This window comes from Panthera leo, chromosome A1 (genome assembly GCF_018350215.1).
Source record: "Panthera leo isolate Ple1 chromosome A1, P.leo_Ple1_pat1.1, whole genome shotgun sequence".
Classification (NCBI taxonomy): Eukaryota; Metazoa; Chordata; class Mammalia; order Carnivora; family Felidae; genus Panthera; species Panthera leo.
Genome location: NC_056679.1, coordinates 152,554,714 through 152,575,656, shown reverse-complemented (window position 1 = coordinate 152,575,656; position 20,943 = coordinate 152,554,714). Strand labels below are relative to the sequence as shown.

The 20,943-nt window shown below is 36.9% G+C and overlaps 1 protein-coding gene and 1 pseudogene across 1 annotated transcript; both read right to left on the bottom strand.

The window, feature by feature from the left end:
- Positions 1–5,595: 5,595 nt before the first annotated feature.
- LOC122230248 lies at positions 5,596–6,487 on the bottom strand (annotated as a pseudogene).
- Positions 6,488–8,581: 2,094 nt separating this feature from the next.
- On the bottom strand, positions 8,582–16,908 carry LOC122230240 (60S ribosomal protein L7a-like). Its single transcript, XM_042956001.1, is given in 6 exon segments — positions 8,582–8,603; positions 8,605–8,967; positions 11,032–11,053; positions 11,687–11,766; positions 13,166–13,450; positions 16,853–16,908. Coding segments are annotated over 6 exon segments (828 nt in total).
- Positions 16,909–20,943: the final 4,035 nt, after the last annotated feature.

Sequence of the window (20,943 nt, the reverse complement as noted above, 5' to 3'; positions counted from 1 at the left end):
ATGAAAACCAGTAGTTTTCTAGATGATGAAAGGTAGGGAAGAGCATGGAACATGGCATTGAACAGTGAGAAAGTGTGGTGTATATCAGGCATTAAAGACGGTTTGTTTCTATCTGGAATTTAAAAGTTGAGAGTGAGTCATAATGGACATGGGAATGGAGAAGTAAACTAGATTATGAAGAGTCCTGTATCGTAGAGTTTTCATTTCACCCAGAAAAAAGTGGTGAATCTCTGAGGTATTTGAAGTAATGAAGTAGAGGATGACTGCATCAGGGCTGGGTTTAAGGGAAAGCATTCTCATAATAGCTAATGAATGGATTCAGTGGGGGTCAGCGTGAAGCAACAAACACTGGCAGGAAGGCTAGTTAGAAGACTGCCATGATAATTCAAGCAAGAAATTTGAAATGCCTGCTTTCAGATAGTGCTGCTGGGATGGAGAAGAGAGAAGGGAAGTATTGTTAAAGTAATTAAATTCATGGGATATGGAGAAAAGGTGGGGGATGGGAAGAAGAAAGTAATGTGAAGGATGACTCTGGGTTTCTGGTTTGAATCTACTCATTTCATTTCCTTGGTAATGGTGTTTCCTCTTTCCAATTGGGAAGACTTTTCTTTTGCCATCTCAGTAGTTAGTATTTTGTACTTGAAGCAGCTATATCATTTCTTCAGTGCTTATTATGGTTCCAAGTGCCACTATGACAAACATATCTCACTATAGAAGATGCTGCCAATGCTATGCTCATATTCCCCAAGCCCCTCCAGAAATCATGTGGAGTCTTTGCGGACAGTTCCTGTAAAAACCAAATGCTTCTTACTTCAAGCTGTGGTGAGGGCTTCTGTGTGAGGGCTTTCTCTGTGCCCTGCAGTGTGTCTGACTTGTGCTCAGGGTAAGCCAGAAGTATCCGTGAATAACCCAGGAGCAACCCTCAACCAGTGAGGAATGGAGATTGGGGTTAACTACTCATCCTAGCTTTCTAGCACTGTGATGGATTATCCCCAGTAGGATTCCCTTCCCTGTCTAACTTTGTCACACCCTCACCATGTTTCTGGAATCACCTCCCAAATAAGCTATTTGAATCCAAATCCTTGTCGCACAGTTTGCTTTAGGGAAAACCCAAATTTAGTTACTCAGTTCTGATAACACAATTTTATATATCTGCACCATTTTATATATGTGCAAACTAATGTTTGGAGGGGTTAAATAAATTGCCCACATCACTTAGCTCCTGGATTCAAATCCAAAGCCTTTGGTTTCAATATTATGCAATAGCGCCAGTCTCAAATTCTAAGATATGAACCAGGCATCACCAACTGCGGAATGAAAGCCAGAGATAGTCTGTCAAGCTCTTTTACACAACATTGAAACTGACCATTATTTTCAGATTCCAATCTTTATTATTATAAAGCCTGAGCCTGAGCCTTGCCTGCCAGCATGTTTCCTTTCCCTTACTGAATATGGTAGTTATGTAGAATTTAGAAGCTGGGCAAATCACTCTTGAATGAGATGAAATGCAACGGCATAATGGCAGAGAGTGGTATGATAGATCAATTACTCTTTTTTTCTTAAGATTTTATTTTTAAGTAATCTCTACACCCAATCTGGTGCTAAAATTTATAATCCCAAGACATAGAGTCGCATGTTCCACCAACTGAGCCAGCCCAGGTGCCCCTAGATCAACTACTCTTAACACTTTGCTCAAGTTGTCAGGTTCTCTGAGTACTTTTATGGGTTAATTCCTGGTTAAGAATTTAAATTTTAAATGAGTGATGAAAGGAATTAAATTTTAAATGAGTGATGAGGTCATTAAAAATAATATATCTAGAACTCAGCTAAAGCTCATATTTTCCTCTCCTTCCTTATAATGTAAATAACTCACATTGAAGGGAAGTATCAAAGAAGGACACGCAAAATCAGAAGGTCTAATCTCAATTCCTTCACCAATTAGCTATGTGCCATTAAGCAAATCACCCAACTTCTCAAAATCTTGGTTGTCATCTATGAGAAGAAGCCTCTTTCAAGCAATCTGATCTGCAGGCTCCTTTCTAGTATTAGCATTTCTATGGTTCTATCCAATTCCTGAGTTAGAGTTGCTTAGATGAAGGAGCATGAGCTTCACATATACTAGCCTGCTTTCCCACTCCCTGCACATATTTTGCACTTTCCCAAATTCATGCCTTTCTCCTTTGATATTTTTCTATCTCTAATGATTTCTCTTCTCATAAAATTTCAACCCAACTTTTACAATTCTTTGTCTTAATGACTGCAGAAATAATTGTGCCCTCCTCAGAATTCCTGAGCATTTATTATCACACCACTCATTCATATGGCACTTAGCACTTACAGCAAAAGAAAACTCTGCACAAGACATTACAATAGGCACAGAATACAGGATTAATTGCTATAGAAGTGGTTTTGACTGTAGTTCTCAACATGTGGTGGACAAATCACATGGGGTTCTATGACTATTTCTTTCTCTCTTACTGATCAGACCCACACTAGTATGTCATAATACTCCAGGTTGAATCTAATTAGTATATAAATGAACTCAAATAATTACATAGGCCATAATTCACAAAATGAAGCAGTGCCTTTGCAATAAAGTAATGAGGTCAGAGGACTCTGACAAAAAGGAGAGCTCAGGTCCCACAGAAAGGGGGCAGCAATGCCTTGGTTGTGAAGGGGTGCAGCATCTGGGACACTAAACTGTTTGCTTCTTTTTTTTTTTTTTTTTTTTTAATTTTCTTTTTTTCAACGTTTTTTATTTATTTTTGGCACAGAGAGAGAGAGAGCATGAACCCCACAGAAAGGGGGCAGCAATGCCTTGGTTGTGAAGGGGTGCAGCATCTGGGACACTAAACTGTTTGCTTCTTTTTTTTTTTTTTTTTTTAAATTTTCTTTTTTTCAACGTTTTTTATTTATTTTTGGCACAGAGAGAGAGAGAGCATGAACGGGGGAGGGGCAGAGAGAGAGGGAGACACACAGAATTGGAAACAGGCTCCAGGCTCCGAGCCATCAGCCCAGAGCCTGACGCGGGGCTCGAACTCACAGACCGCGAGATCGTGACCTGGCTGAAGTCGGACGCTTAACCGACTGCGCCACCTAGGCGCCCCAACTGTTTGCTTCTTTAAGAGAAGTCAGAAGTCAAGAGTTTTTGTTCTTTGTTCATGGTTTTTAAATTTTTCAATTTTTTAAAAAATTTTTGAGAGGGAGAGCACACATGTGAGGGGTGGGGAGGGGTAGACAGGGAGGAGGGAGATAATGCCGAGCAGGCTTCACGTTGTCAGTGCATGGATAGCTAATAAGGTTCCGTCCCACAAACCGTGAGATCATGACCTGAGCCGAAACCAAGAACTGGACACTTAACCAACTGAGCCACCCAGGAGCTCCATCTTTGTTCACAGTTTTTAAATGTCAAAAACAAAGTCAAACATTTAAGTATATCTCCTGTAGGTCTTATTTAGCTGGTAAGAGGTCTCTGGTCTCTGCTCATCTATTTCTCAGCCCACTACAGTGTGGCTTTTTCAGTGAAATTACCCTCCCAAAAGGTACCAGTTACCAGCTTTGTGACCCAAACAAGTAACTTAACTTGTCCCTGAACCAGTCTTTTGCCTACATCACAGGATGTATGAGCAGTAAGTGAGAAAATATCTGTAAGACATAGCACACAGAAATATGCACAAAGCAGTCCATGCATGTTTGTTCCTGCTATGCTTGAACCACACTGCAATCTGGCTTCCTCCATCAACATGGTACAGCTTTAAACACCTGTGTGCCTCTTTCTCTCTGCCAGTGCACACTCCTCTCCCCTCACTCTCTGAGCTCTAACTCTTTGAAGAAAGTGCCTTCTCAAGCTGTGTGTAGATTTCTTGATGGTAAAACTATCCTAGCTTTCTCCCCACATTTAAGAATATTTTTAAAACATTAAAAATATTTTAAAAATAGTTTTAAAATATTAAAAAATATATTTTTATTCTTGGGGCACTTGGGTGTCTCAGTTGGTTAAGTGACTGACTTTAGCTCAGGTCATGATCTTGCAGTTCACGAGTTCAAACCCCCTGTCAGGCTCTGTGCTGACAGCTCAGAGCCTGGAGCCTGCTTTGGATTCTGTCTCCCTCTGTCTCTCTGCCTCTTCCCCACTTGTACTCTCTGTCTCAAAAATAAATAAAACATTTAAAAAAATATATGCATATATATATATATATATATATATATATATATATATTATTCTAGAAAATTTCAATCACATACAAACATAGAAAGAAGAGTATAATCAACCCCTTAGTACACAACCATCCTCAACGATTTTCAACATATGGCCAATTTTGTTTCATCCACTCCCTTACCAAATCCCTGCCCTCTCACCACTGCACACAGAGTGGATTATTTGAAGCCAACTATAAATATAACATCATCTCACTTGTAATTACTTCAAAGTTTATACAGTTTTGTAAGGAATGTGTAGGAAACAGAATGGTCTTGTGTAAAGATTCTTAAAGGTGATAGGGGAAGGGAAGGGCAAGGAGGATGGGACACACAAGTAATATGTATTCCTAAAGATAGGGATTCTGCTCTTTTCAAGTAGAAAATCTCTGAGCCAATACTAAGCAGCTGAACAAAAAACATCTATGGGCAAAATCTGGTCATAAGGCCATAAATTTGCAACCTTATCTATAAATAATAGCTGTGGAGAAGGACAAATAGAAAGGGTTGAATTCATAATAGAGTCAGGTTAAAGGAAGAAATTCTTTCTCCTTTGTTGCATCCACACGACTCCTGAAACAGTATGCTACGGGCACCAGTGACAGTCGCAACAAAGTTTATTACAATGAGAGGCAAGGCCGACTGATTGGGACCAACACTCTTGATAAGAATGTGGCTCTGAACAGCTGGGGTACAGAGTTTTTAAAGCCGATCACATCGTTTTGTCATTATCTGCGAACAGAACAGAGAAACAGTTCCCAGATTAATTAGAAACAGTTGCCAGATGAGTCAGAAACAGTTATCGAATGAGGTGATTATTTTGGACTTTCTGCTGCTAAGTTGCAACCAGTGGATCTCCTTGACCTTGTCTCTGATGGTCTTTTTTTGAGCTTTTGTTTCCTTCATTGGTAAAGCCTGATTCACAAGAGTATGAAGTATGATTTACAAGAGTAAAAGCAAGGCTGTTATCTTTTGACCTTCAGTGTCAGAACAAAGTTGTTATCTTTCAAGCTAAGCGTTAGCCCTACACTACAATTTAACCCTTACACTATTACCAGGTAAATCTGTGAGTTTAGGGAGTTTTCTACCCTGTATTTCTCATAGTTAGAAGAAAATTTCAAAATGCATTTTGCATAAATCTTGATTGACAATGGAAATGCTATGACTATTTTATTATATTTGTCTCTAAAGATTTCATTTTATTAGCCATCTATTATACTTCCATCCAGATTACTTCAGCTTAAAATAGATTACTAGTCTTTCGCAGCTATTTAGTAACTAAGAGCAATGAATTAAATTCATACAACAGTTCAGAAAAGTTCACATCACCATCAGTTCAGAACATCTGATTCACCAAGTATAGATTATTTAAAAAGAATGACCAGAAATTAAATATCACAAATAAGATTTTTTATTTGTCACCATTAAATGTCTGAATTTTAAACAGATTCTTGGGCTGGTGGCTCATATCCATCAGCTTGTTCAACTTTAGTACCAGTCTCACTCCCAGTAGTTTTTCCAGAACTACTACCTTCATCATGAAGCTCCATGAGCTTTCACAGTTCAAAGTTAGGTTTTGTCAGCATTTTTACTTTTCTAATGAAGACATCATGGAGTGGATAAATAGACTGACAAATCTTTTCTATGTCATTCCCGATACTGTCTGGAATCAATTTATTGACCACTTTTTTCAAGTCATTTGTCTGCACCTCTTGGGTCATGATTTCCATCATCTTTTTCCAAATTTGGTGGATTTGTTGGTGGTGAGCATAACAGGTCTTCCAAATCTGAATGTTGCGTTTAGTAGTAAAAGCAACACAAAAGAGATGAAGCAAATAACCATTGGCAGTATTGACATTAACAGGAGCTTCAATCATGATCTGACATTTTTTGACCATGGAGCACATTTTGTCATGGGTAAGATCCATGCCACAGAAATTAGGCAGTTTTTGCCTTGAACATCTTCAGTAATTAGCTTGAACTTTCTAAATGCAACTTCATCATTCTGCAGATCAGCAAGGCTCACTTCGAAAACATGATCCTTAAGGTCATCGGATGTGATTTTGGTTGCTTGAGTTCTTGTGACTAGTGTTTTTCTGATATTTCGTATATTAAACATAGCTGGCACTTTTACATCACACCAACCTTTCTTTGAAAATGGATCAACCACTTTCTTCTTGGCTCCTTTTTTGCTGCCTTTCATAAGGCGCTTGGTTCTTGCTGACAACCAGGGAGCCAAAAGTGCTATGTCTATTTTAAATTCATCCAATCTGGCTTTGGACATCAACATTCCATTAAATGTGCCCTTGTTGAAGTTACCAATTTTTCCAAGTCCAACTTAGTTGACTACTTCTTCTTACTTGGCTTCCAGCACAGCATTTTCTCCTGGTTTTCCTTCTACCACACTGGCAATACCATTTTTCATGCCCAGGATTTGGTCTTGCACTTTATTTTTGTTTACACACACTTTTCCTAGTTGATTTTATCTGGTTAAGCGGCTTTAACTGCCATTTAAATACTGATGGCTCTTAAATATATTCCTAGGCTTCACTTTTCTTTGAGGCTTCACACACCCACACACGTTTACACATACATACATTCTAGAATAACTTTTATTAATATAAAGGATATGTTGCACAAACGTAAATAATAAAATAGGTAATATTCCTTGTTGTAAATTCCATATGGCATTTCAGTTTTTGCAGAATTCTTTCATTGATTTTTGCTAAACTTTTGTATCTGTATTTAACTTATGGTTGCAACTGATGAGTAAGCGAAGATCCAATATGAATGTTGGCTAATTCTTTTCATTATACCAATAAGTGAGATGACAGCTCCAGTATTCCATGGATACTAGAATTCCCTCTGTTCCTGGATTATGCCAAGCTTATTTCTATTTCAGGTCTTTTGCATTTCCTCTTCCTCTTCTCTTCTTCAGTTCTTTACAAGACTGGTTTTTTATTCCAGCTCAAGTGTCACAGAGAGGTTTTCCCTGACCACCTTAACCAAGAAGCTTTTCTTACTTCAGCCACTCTCTATCCCACTGTTTTCCTTTATATTCTTCATAGGGATTCTGCAGTGATCAGTTTTTAAAAAGCAAAGTTTGTATCTATATGTATTTACTTATTTGAATGAATGATTCATGCTTATGGCAAAAAAATTCCAAACAGTGAAAAAAATCTATCCAGGGATTTCCATTCCAGGAAGATTGAGTAGATGCACTTTCTCAATTTATAACTAAAAATTCTGGGCATAATATAAAAAGCAAACATATGAGAAAGCATATCAGCTAAAGACTTCAAGATCCAATGAACAAACAACATGGTGATGAGTTCCCTGGGTTTTCTTTTTGCTGAATATATCCCAGAATTGGTGCTAGAGAAGCCAGAAAGCCTGGAAATAAATGGGCACCTACAGAAAAGGGCCCAGCAAAAACTGCTCCTTTGAGCCAAAGGACCAGGAAAATGGCAGCCTACAAAGGCAGAAAGCTTTTGGGAAATAACCAATTTACTATAGAATAAACTATGGCCCCACCCCCATCCCTGCCAGCAAAGACCAAGTGGAGCCTAGACTTTATCCAATTATAGCTTTATCCTCCTAAAGGCTGCTCTCTCAATAGACAAAATTTGTTAAGATACCCAATGATATAGTTGTCCTCACTTCCTTGGACCCCTCAAAATCACCCAACCCAAGCCGAGTCTTTTCTCATACTCTCTTTCTAAGAGAGTACCCTCATGATGTTTGAAGGAAGAAAAAAAAAATAAACAAACAATTAAACGTGGTTCAACTACAGGTATTTTTGGTACTTTTTGGCTGAAGAGGATTAATATTGTAAAGTAGCTGCAATCTCCATTAGTATTATTATTGTTGTTGTTGTCGTCGTTATTTCAAATTCAAATTGATCATATGTTATATACACTTCTCTTTACTTTTTTTTCTCATTTAATGATGCATTCCAAAAATAGTACATGATAGTATCTATAGGTATGTTTTATTCTTTTTAACAGGTTTATAATAATTCCATGCTATGAATGTAAATTAATGCATTTAAACTGTCATCTGGGGGTGCCTGGGTGGCTCATTCTGTTGAACATCCGACTTCGGCTCAGGTCATAATCTCGCAGTTCATGAGTTTGAGCCCCGCATCGGGCTCTGTGCTGACAGCTCAGAGCCTGGACCTACTTTGGATTCTGTCTCCCTCCCCCTCTCTGCCCCTCCCCCCACTCACACTCTGTCTCTCTCTCCAAAATAAATAAACATTAAAAAAATAAATAAACTGTCATCTGTTCATGGACAGTTAGTATTTTTCAAATCTTTCTCTCTTCCTTTTTTTTGAAAGACAACTTTTATTACTTTTATGTACAGAAGATTCAATAGCGTACACTTAGCCCAATTTGGTGGCCAGTTTTAGGCTTTGCCTTTTCCAGCTTGGCAATGCAAGCCACTGACTTTGGATCCAGGACACTGCCTCCCCACTGACAGCAGATCTCATCATATCTGTTGTCATAATTGGTCCTGATCGCTTCCACCAGCTTAGCCAGATCTCCTTTGTATTCAGAGTTAACCTGTGTGAAGATGACAGTGGTGCAGGTCTTCCTGTGGACCAGATACCCCAGCCTGGCCTTCCCCTTGATAATACAGTAGGGAACCCCCATCTTACAATATAGGGCAGGCAGGAAGACAACCATCTCCATGGGATCCACATCATGTGCAATCACTACCAGTTGAGCCTTCTTGTTTTCCACCAAACTGGTGACAGAATTAGCCCCTAGAACACACAACCAGCTTGCATAAGGACTACACGAGGGATGCTTGGTTCACAAAAGGAGCTCTACTATGGGCCCAGCTATGACTCAGGGTTAAAAAGCTTGAATTTTACTCTTCACAGTGATTCCATGTGAACCAATCTTTTTCTTTTATAAGCTGTAACGAATAGCTTTGCACATACTTTATGTACAAGTACACCTACAGAGTAATTTTTGAGAAGTAGAAGTGCTTCTCAAGTGTATGCGGATTTAAAATTTTGATACATGTGATCTCCAAAGTTCACCAAAAAGGTTGCCCTAAATTATCTATCAACAATGTTTAGGGAAACCCTGCTCATTCTCCATAGTAAGTTTGTAATTCCAAACTTAGATCTTTGCAAATGTAACAAGTGAAAATTTGTATCTCACTGCAGTGTAAGCACTGACCTTATTTTTAAAGAAGCTGAACAAGTCATATGTTTATAAGCTATTTGTAGATCTTTTTACATGAGCTGTCTTCTCATATACAGATGATGCTTGAACAACACAGGAGTTAGAGGCACCACCATCCCTTCCACTCCTATGCAGGCAAAAATTGGTGTTTAACTATTGGCTCCCCCAAAACTTAACTACTAATCACCTTCTGTTGTCCAGAAACCTTATCAATATAAACTATCTATTAACACATATTTTATATGTTATATGTATTATATACTGTATTCTTATAATAAAGCAAGCTAGAGAAAAGAAAATGTTATTAAAAAACCATAAGGAACAGGAAATACATTTAAGGTATGTACTGTATTTATTTTTAAAAAATCCACATAAAAGTGGACCCCAGAGTTCAAACCTGTGTTATTCAAGGGTCAACAGTATTCTAGGTTCTGTTATAATATAGAAACATAGTATATATTACATAATTCATAACATACAGTACATTAACATTAAAACATATAACATGTTATACAACATGAAATCTTTTTCTTATTGTACATAGTATTTTATAGTCTGTGGAATTTCCACCTGCAGAGTTTATTACATAATTTAAAAATATGTATGTATTTCCTTAGCCTATTTTATGAAAACTATTATTGTGATTTTTAGCTTCTTTTATCTACATTCACAAATTTACCTTTAATATTCAGATATTGACTGGTTTAAGCCTTAAAGATAACTTTTTCAGTGTTTCCTTTCTCTTCTAGTTAGCAGTTCCCACATTTTGTTCTTCAGTCAAAATACTTTTTTCTTTTTGTTTAATAGCCTAATTCATTCTCCCTCCCTCCCTGTTTCCCTTCTCCCCCTCCTCTCTTTCTCTTCATATCTAAGCTGTTGCCACAGTAATCACTTATATAATTAGATGCCCCAATTCTGGGAGGAAGAAGAATTTTTCAGGAACATTATGATTTATTAAAGGAACCATTATTTCCTTCTTGCTCTTGATGTTGTCTGCTTATAGTATGTAGGTGGTAGCTAAAAATAAACCTATTAATTTTCACCTCTACATTGTATTCAGGAGCATGTTTAGTGCCTCCTTACTAATGAGAATTCATCAAAAAAAAAAAAAAAACCAAATCCTTTGTTTTTGACTGTTGTGATAAGGACACCATTTGTATTCAAAGACATCCTATGAATCTATAAACATGAGTATCTAAATACAACTTGTTTGATTTTAAAAAATGTAAGGCCAGACAAAGAGGTTATGAAAATTCATCTTTAACCAAAGCTTGCAAAAGCTGGTTACCAGACCATGGCCACCTACTAAATATTTTGATTTGAAGAATAGACCCGAGATTAATAAATCATCTTCAGTTTTATGCAGTGCTTCATAGGAAAGCTATCAACCCATAAAAGTAACTCAAAAGGCTAGAGAGCTTACTTTTAGGTGGAAAGCAGCCTTAATAAGGACTTAAAGACTCTACTTCATTTTCATTATATTTCCAGCATATTTTTGTTTTGAATATTTTGCTCTTTCCTGTTAGCAGTATTGCAGTCTACCTGTGTTCACTTCTGGAAGCAGGAAGTGTGGATAATCCTAGCCCTAAATGCGACTATAAGCACTATAAAGAATAAAAGGAGTGTAAGGTCCTTAGCTCTGAGCACAGGAGGTATTGCTCAGAGGCCAATGTTCTGGAACCCACTCTGGCCCTTCTACACTGCATTCCACATGAGGTGAAGAGTTCCAGGCACCTTAGGAAATATATCCACCGAAGGATAGCAAAATACGCTACCACAAAATATGCCTTTTTGACATAAAAAGTATTTTGAAGTGAACGCAACTAAGAAGAAACTAAGAAGAACTAAGGGTTCTCTCTACCCTACCCCTTTTCTGCCTAAAGGCAGGATACAAATTCTCCTTTTACCAGAAAAAGACTCTTATTAGCTCAGAGATGGCATTAAAGGAATCTGCAAACAAACCTTATTCCATTAGTTTCCTTCCATATATTCACCTGCCCACAGTTTGCTGCCATTGGAAGCCTAAATTTGCTTTCCACTCTCCTGTCACAAATTTACTGTTCTTTGTTGAAGATGCCATATAAGCTGGAATTCTTTTTTTGTTTCATGTTTAACAATCTTTAATTCAAATATGAAAGTTCAATACAAGCCATTTGTAGGGCTTGGGACTTGTTCTTTTAAAAACAAGAATGGAGGAATGCAACAAAATGATCCTTCCACTTTTTTTCTGCAGAAACTTTCAAGGAAAGGATAGATCATAGGGCTATAAAGATCCATTTAGTCATACCCACTTTCTCCCCCTACCAAGTCTTTCACCCGTTCCATAATAAGCTGGAATTCTAAGTCACCTCTCTGAGTTACTCGTTTTTCCCTGGGTATCATCCACATATAGAAGAGGTAAACATGTTAATAAAGTTCTGTTTGATTTTCTCTTGTTAATCTGTCTTTTATTACAGTGATCTCAGACAAGAACTCAGAAGGGTAGAGGAAAAATTATTTTTCTTCCCTTATAGACCCAAAGCTCATATACTCCTTCTAGACCAAGCTCCAGACACTTGGGACCTCAGAATTCCCCACCCAAATGTCTCTAAGCCTCCCTTTAGGGCTTTTGCATAGCAAGGACAATGCCATTGGAGTACACAGCCCAAGCCTAAAAGTGGCCAGATGGCTGCTATTTGCCAAAAATAGGAGTGGAGCTTGGATTTTCAAGCTGGCGTATCCACCCATGTACACTGGAGGCCTCTCCTGGTATGGGACAGCGTTGGAAGAAGAAAGAAAAGTTTGACTTGGTCTGGCTCTTCCAACATTCCCAGGATTCAATGTGGAACACCAAGAATTCAGAATTCTAATTTCAAACCTAAACTTCAGTCATTATGAAGCTATATTTGTCAAAGTAGGAGGACAGAACATATTTTATTTAACAGCTTATTAGCTTGATTTATAACTTTAAAATATTTATACGTAAGGTATATGACACCTCATTTGCACTAGCCCCTACAGATGTTAAGGAAGTGCCTAGGTTCCTTATCCTTCACTGAGTTTTTTATTCTGACTCCAGATGATTCTATTTTTCAAGCTCTTTGTGGAGGGTAATTTCCAGCAACTTTTTTTTTTTTTTAACGTTCATTTATTTTTGAGACAGAGAGAGACAGAGCATGAGCGGGGGTGGGGAGTGCAGAGAGAGAAGGAGACAGAATCCAAAGCAGGCTCCAGGCTCTGAGCTGTCAGCACAGAGCCCAATGCGGGGTTCAAACTCACAAACTGAGAGATCATGACCTGAGCCAAAGTTGGACACTTAACCAACTGAGCCACCCAGGAACCCCTTAATTTTTTTTTAGTGTTTATCTATTTTTGAGACAGACACACACACACACACACACACACACACACACACACACACACAATGTGAGTGGGGGAGGGGCGGAGAGAGAGGAAGACACAGAATATGAAGCAGGCTCCTGTCTCCAAGCTGTCACCACAGAGTTTGATACGGGGCTCGAAACCACAAACCATGACATCATGACCTGAGCCCAAGTCCGATGCTGAACGGACTGAGCCACCCAGGCACCCCTCTACTCCTTTTTAAAGGGGAACTAACATTTATTGATTGTCATATGTGAATACTTTATATACATCAGCTAATTTAATCTTCATAACAACTCTGTGAGTGGAATCCCTATCATAGGGATGAGGAAACTCAAAAGGTAAAGTTGCTGAGATTTCAAATCTAATGAAACAGCTGACTGGCTTCATCAAGCCCTCTACTCTACCTCCAGTCATCCTTTCCTCCCAGCTCTTGACTTTTATTGGATGTCCTTACTTCGTATTTTCCTAAGGAAGTGGAGAGAAAGTCTGTGAAAGAACCTAAACTATCTTCTATTTCACAATCATTTAGTTCCTTCACCCTACTTTTCTTTATCTTTCTTCTCTTTAAATAATTCTCCACCTTTGACACCAAGATATCAAGTCTTATCAACTTTCTCTTCTCTTCCCTCAGGTCCATCTTCAACCTGTACCTTTCCACTGGCTTCTCCTCTAATAAAGCATTTCCTATTCTAAAAGAATTTTAAAAACAACCTTCTTTCACTTGTGAATATCTTTATTAATTCCTTAATTTTCTGCTTCTCTTCACAAATTTCTTCAAAGTGAAGTTAATTCTTACTGCTTCATCATTCCTTAACCTTTTACAATCTTGACGATTATTCTTAACTCTACAAAAATTGCAACCAAATGCCTTGTGAGAACCTAATATTTTTGATGGATAAGTTACCTAGTAAAATGCATAAAGTGCATTAATTTTAAGTATGCAATTAGATGATTTTTACATGTGCATACACCCTTCAAACCACCATGCAGATCAAGATTTGGAACATTTCCAACACCCTCTAAAGTTCCATTTTGTTCTTTTTCAATAAATATCACCACTATTACCCCATTTCTGCCTGCCCAGAGGTAACCACTGTTCTGAATTATATAAATATTGATTAGTTCTGCCAGTTGTTGAACTTTATATAAACGGAATCATGTGCAGCATACTCATTTGCATGTTTTCTTTTGTATCTGACTCATTTCACTAAAAACAATATCCACGAGTATCAATCTTATTGTTGATGTTACCGTTAATTTTGTGTTGTTTTTTTTTCTTTATCACTGGTAGTATTCCTTTATATGAGTATACCTCAATTTGTTTCTCCTTTTACATGTTAATGAAAATTTGGGATGCTTTCAGTATGGAGTCATTATGAATAAACCTGCAGTGAACATTCTCATGTAAGTTTTTCTGGGGGAATATACCACTACTTTTGGATTCATACCTACAAATGAAATTGCTGTGTCATAAGGTAAGTGAATTTTTAACATTTGTAGAGATAGACACTTACAAACTGGATGTATCATTTTACATTCTTATCAGCAATCTTTTAAGAGTTGGTCCACATCTTTTGCCACCATATGATATTGTTAATCTTCTAAAAAATTTTTATTTATTTTAATATTAGCCATTTTGGTGTGTTTGCAATAACATTCATTGTGGTTTTAACTGATAATTCAAATCTTTATACAATGTTCTTATTGGGCTTTAAGACTTTTTATAATTGATTTGTAATGTTTTATCAGATATATGTGTTATAAATGTTTTCTTACACACTTCCACTTCTTTTCATTATATTTTTTTTAATGTTTATTTTTGAAATAGAAAGAGAAAGAGACAAAGTGCGAGCGGGCAAGGGCTGAGAGAGAGGGAGACACAGAATCTGAAGCAGGCTCCAGGCTCTGAGCTGTCAGCACAGAGCCCAACATGGGGCTCGAACCTATGGACTGTGATATCATGACCTGACCTGACGTTGGATACTTAACTGAATGAGCCATCCAGACACTCCGTCTTTTTACTTTTCTAGTGGTGTCTTTGATGAGCAGAAATTTTTAATTTTGAGGATGTCAATTTATCAGTTTTTATTTTTATGATTAATGCTTTTTAAGTCCTGTTTAAGAAATCTTATCTGTCTCAAAGTCATGGAGATATTATCCTATGTTGCTTTTAGAAATTTTATAAGATTTTCTTTCACATATAATTCTATGATCCATCTCAAGTTAATTTTTGTGTTGGTGAGAGAAAAGAATAATGTTCATTTATTTTTATGTGATATCTATTTATTGCAAGGTCTTTTCCCCATGGACTTGGTGTCTTTATAATTAATCAAATGACTGTTTGACTGTATGAATAGGTCTACTCTATTGATACAGTTTTCTATCTTTTCTCCAATGTCATACTCTCTTAATTATTATGTTTTACTAAGTATGAAAACCAGAAGCCTTTCTCAAATCTTAATTCTGCTCATTTTCTGTGCACTACTTAAATTTGCCTACCATTCACATTTTTCATAGGGAACAATAGAGGCATTGGAGTCAGGCAGATTTGTCTTTAAATAGCTCCATCACCACATGATGGTGATGTGGGATCGTATAGAAGAAAAACCATCCAAAACTCGGACATGATGCCAAAGGATGGCTATATGTCATTCTGGAATATTGTTTAATTTAAGTTATACTCAATGACAATTTCTCTTGGAGGTTTGTTTACCTTTGTTAGTTGCTACTGATTAGGGCTTAGACTGTATAAAACATTAACTTGTAGATTTTTGCCCTAGAGAGATGCATATCATGTTTGTTTGGTAGAGAGTGCAACTCCAAAGGCTACAGTTTATTTTGACTTGTATGACATTGTAATTTAGCCAACCTATCTCAGCATGCCTTCAGGAACTACCTAGATATACTTAGTTTTTCTACTTTTTTCTGTGAACTAGCTTTATCATCTGGCTGGGTTCCTCATTAAAAAAGTTAAATAGATCTTAGAAACATATTAATTCTATATTTTTATAATAGTCCTGTGTTTACATTTTGAAAATTATACTTCGACAATAGTGAGGAGTTAAATATTATTCCAAGGAGTTATATAAACTGGGTGACTGGTAATGGCATTATCCAGGATGCAGAACATATAAGAAGTATTTTAGAAGAAGATAATTACTTTTGTTTTGGTATATTCTTTTCCATATAATGGAAATGCATGACATAAATGGAAGTCTATGTTCATACTGCGAGTAGAGGGTTATCAGAAAAAATGTGAGAAATTTTGGAGTCATCAGTATGTGACTGTTGAAATTTAGTAGGTGAGAGTGCTTAAGAATAGCATGAAAGTATTAAGAACATCATTTTGAAAACAAACAAACAAACAAACAGGGAATGAATAAAAAAAAAAGCCATCAAAGAAAACTAGGAAGGAGTAGTAAAAAGCGGTCATGATGGCAATTTTAAGGAGTGGTCAACATGCAGATGCAACCAAGGAGACAACAGGATGAGAACTGAAAAGAAGCAATTGAACTAGCAATTAAGAAGTCTTTGGTGACCTAGTAAAAGCACTTCAGTAGAGAGGTGAATGTAAGTCAGATTTGCTGTGGGTTGAGAGAAAATGAGATATGAGGAAATGGATGCTGTGAATATAGATTAATGTTTCAGGAAGTTTGGCTCCAAAACCTAAATCAGATCATAATAATTCACTGCTTAAAACCTGCTGATGGATTTCCATTACACTTGAAATAAAATTTATCCTTCAACACGAACTACTAGACTCTACATAATTAGGACTCTGTTTATCAATCTGACTTCTTATACCATTCTGCTATTCTCATTATACGTCAAACTTATTGAAATCTTTCCTGTCCTTGATTATGCCAACCTTGTTCCTAACCTGTGGCCTTTGCACCTTTGTCATTTCCTCTTTTTGGTATATTCTCCCTTCAGAGCTTTGCCAGGCTTATACAACAGTATTGAAGGTATATTGGTCAGATCTTCCTCTGTGTGAGTAGGTCATCAAAGGTCTTCCTTACTAGGTCACTTCTTTACTAGGTCACCAAAGACTTCTTAATTGCTAAGTTCAATTGCTTCTTTTCAGTTCTTACCCTGTTGTTCCCTCAGTTGCACCTGCATATTGACCACTCCTTAAAACTGCCATCATGACGGCTTTTTACAACCTTTCAGCTGCCGTGTTTTCAGACCACTCATACTGAGGCCACATTTCCCCTAGCCTGTGTCTAGCTGGTGACTGAGTACAGAATGGATACTAGAGCTCCACTATTCCTGCCTAACCCAAGACTCCTCTATAGGGCCATTTTTGCTTTGGGGCTCCTCAGTGGCCTGAAATTATTTCACAACTGCATTGTACTGTGAAGCTCTTCCTACCCAGTTCTCCTTCCTTCCCCTTTCTGTTCCCACGTGTGAGGACAGTATTGTAGTTTGAAGACTCTCCTGCCTTCTGCTTACCACACCTTTATCCTTCACTGATGTTTCCTAGTCTCTTTCATGACTGATCCTATGTTGTCATCTGGAATTCAAAGGACCTAAACTGACACAGCTGTCAGTCATTTAATATCACAGTTCAAAAGTCACTTTATCATGGACCTTCTCAGTTCTGTAGTACTCAACTTGTGGTTAGCTCCTCATTGCCCTGTCTTATTTTCTTCATAGAATTTAACATTGTACCTTTTTAAAAAAATTTAATGTTTATTGTTAAGAGAGGCACAGAGAGAGCAGGAGAGGGGCAGAGAGGGAGACACAGAATCTGAAGCAGGCTCCAGGCTCTGAGTTGTCAGCACAGAGCCCGAAGCGGGGCTCGAACCTATGGACTGCGAGATCATGACCCGAGCCAAAGTTGGACGCTTAATGGACTGAGCCACCCAGGTGCCTGGTACCTTTGAAGTTTTTAAACTGATTTTTATATGCTAAAGTAAATTACCAACATTTTGAACATTTTACCTCAAACACTTTACTTTGTTCTCTAAAAAGGAGAACATTTTCATAAATGGACAAGATGTTATTAAAATGCCTGATGAAATTACTAGTAATTTCTTTAGAACATGTAATCTCCTGTCCATATTCAAATTTCCACAATTGTCTCCATAATGCCTTTTACAGCTGCTTTGTCCAATGTCTTAATCCAGGACAAGGCATTCTATTTGGAGGTAATGTCCTTTAAGTCTCTTTTAATCTAGGTCAATCCCTTTTTTCATGCACTGACTTGTTGAGGAGAGTGGCCATTTGTCCTACAGAATGTGTTACTCTCCGGATTTGTCTGATGCCATGGTACTTTTTTTTTTTTTTAAGTGGTTTCTCCATCTCCTAATTTCCTATACATGAGAAATTATGTATTAAGATTTACTTAAATTCAAGTTAAACATTCTTGGCTAAAAGATTTAAGAGGTTAGGTGGAGTACTTCAGATTGAATTACATAAGCAGACATACAAAATCTGGTATACTCCAAATCAAGTTGGACTCTTAACAAGCTGAGCCACCCATGTGCCCCTGGAAGTTAACCTTTTTATTTTTGATGTTCTGATGTTTTTATGTTTGAGGCTCAGTCAGTTGACCATCTGATTCTTGGGTTTCCGCTCAGGTCATGATCTCCCAGTTTGTGAGTTCACGCCCCATGTTGGGCTCTGCGCTGACAGTATTGGAGCCTGCTTGGGATTTTCTTTCCCTTCTCTCTCTGCCCCTCCACTGCTCGCTCTCTCTCAAAATAAGGTTAAAAATATTTTTAAAAAATGAAGTGTCTTACTGATAAGTTGATTCTTTTACCATTTTAGTTTGCTCAGTATGAGGCATGTCCTACCAATCTGAAAACTTGTACTAATTTTTAGGTTCTTAGAATATTTCTTCAGTTACGTTTTTGTTATTTTTCTGCCTCTTCTCCATTTGTTGCTGTTTCTGGAATTCTTATTAGTCATATGATGGATCTATTGGGTTAATTCTCCATGTTTTTCCAATTTTTCCATGTTTTTGCCTAAAAGTTTTAAGTTCTGGAATATTTCCTCAGTGAAATCATCTCATCATTCTATTACATTTTTGACTTCATCGATCATATGTTTAACAGGCTTTTATTATTATCAGAATGTTACTGTTTCAGAGTATGCTGTTCTCTAAAACAGTTTTTTCTTGACTACCTCTTAGGAAGCTTAATATTATGAATTTTGATTCCTAAGCTGACTCTGAGTCTTCCTAGATAGTTGTTTTCCTTAGTTTTATCATTCATGCTGCTGATTTTCTTCTTATTTCTGACGGTTTTTGATTCTTCATTCATTCTTAAGATTGGGGTTCGAGGTAGACATGAAGAAAATACTGGGGAGGGGAATCTGGAAGAATTCAAGTGCAGTACTTTTCCTAAAGAGCTTTTAAATTCTGTATTCAGCCCTCTTCTCATTTCCACCCTCTACTGTGCCAGACAACTCTAAGCCTAGCGTCTTTCCTGGACTGTCAGGCAGATCAACTCTCTGTGAAGCTTTAGTCACCTGCAAATTCTGAGGAGTTGCCACTTTGATGATCTACCTCATTTGTCAACAGGCTTCCATATTGCTTGATCTTTCAGGTATTTTTTGAAATACCTATTATGCTAATGGTAGCTCTCCAGATCACTTCAGTATTAGAAATTTCTTAGGGTGCCTGTGTGGCTTAGTAGGTTCATGTCTGACTCTTGGTTTTGGCTCAGGTCATGATCTCTTGGGATTCTCTCACTCACCTACTGCCCTTCCCCCTCTTGCTATCTCTGCCTGCCTCAAACAAATAAAATAAAACTTAAAAAAAATTATTTCTCAGCTATTGTTTTATTAAAGTTTCAGGAGGAAGACTAAACAAATACTAAGGCTTCTATCTTCTTAAACCACAAGTTCTATCTACTTTTGGTTCTGTCTCTGGATTTATTATTTTGATTACCATAGCAGCAAATACATTTTAATATCCTGTAGAGTGATTTTTCTATTACTATTCTTTTTCACCATTTTGTAATATTTTTATGCAATTTTTGAGATGATCCTTACAAGAACTTTTATTACATTCAAGAAAAAAATTGAGAATTTTCATTTTGATTATATTAAATTTACAGATAAATCTAGAGTATAATCAACAGTTTTACAATAATGACTCATCCCATCTAGGAGAAAAGCTTCTGTATCAATTTATTCAAATCTCATATTTTTTAGTAAAATTTTGTGATTTTCTTCCTTCTGATCCTACAGATTTCAAGTTTATTGGTAGGAATTTCATAAGGCTATTATTAACTTGCAATTGTTTGTTGATTTTGTAAGTTTTTCTGAAAATCATCTACTTTATTGAATTCTTTTTTCAATTCTAATAGTTTGATACTCTTGGATTTTTCCAGGTAAACATATTATCCACACTTAATGTTAATTTTATATGTCACTTCTTTTTCTTGTTTATTATATCATTGATTAGAATTTCAAAGACAGTGTTGCTAACTATTTTAATGGTGTCTGTGGCAGAGTTGCTAATCCCCTAGCTTAGTTTAGTAATAGATGATCTGACCCCTAGTTTTTATCAGGGTACATAGTTTTTCACCTAGAGGTTTTTTTTCTCTTATAGCAAGGAATGGAATTGTCACTAATTCTCACTACTATGCAGAAGTGATGATTAACTTTCCTGTCATTCTGTTAGTAGGATATCCTGTAGCAAACATTTTAGTTTAACATTTAAAAATCTATTTTCCCAAATTATTTGCCCACAAAACTCATTCTTCATGAAATGACCATAAACATCCCACAAAATTCTAGTGTTTCAGGTACCATGTTTAAGAAATACTAGCCTTTGTCAAGTATGTTGCTCAAGTTAAAAATGTACCTTCTAGAGCTGATTAATATGTATTTTATTAGAAATGGATTCTGAATAGTTTCCCGTGGTTTTTTGGAGGCAATCTCCTTAATGTAGCATTATGATGAATACAGATTTTTATTTTGAACTATCTTTGCATTTTAAGAATAAACTGTTTGGTTATAGTGAAATGTTCCTTTAAGACAATACCAAATTGATTTTGCCAACATCTAAAATTTTTGCACATATGTTCATCAATGAACATCAAATATGAGCTACGCACACACAATGGTGAGCACCACATACACTCTCACTGTGGGGCATTCAGTGATTTTAAATGCTTTTGAGGATGCTATGGGTTGTGCTAGCTTCAATACTCAAGAAACTTTTCATCGT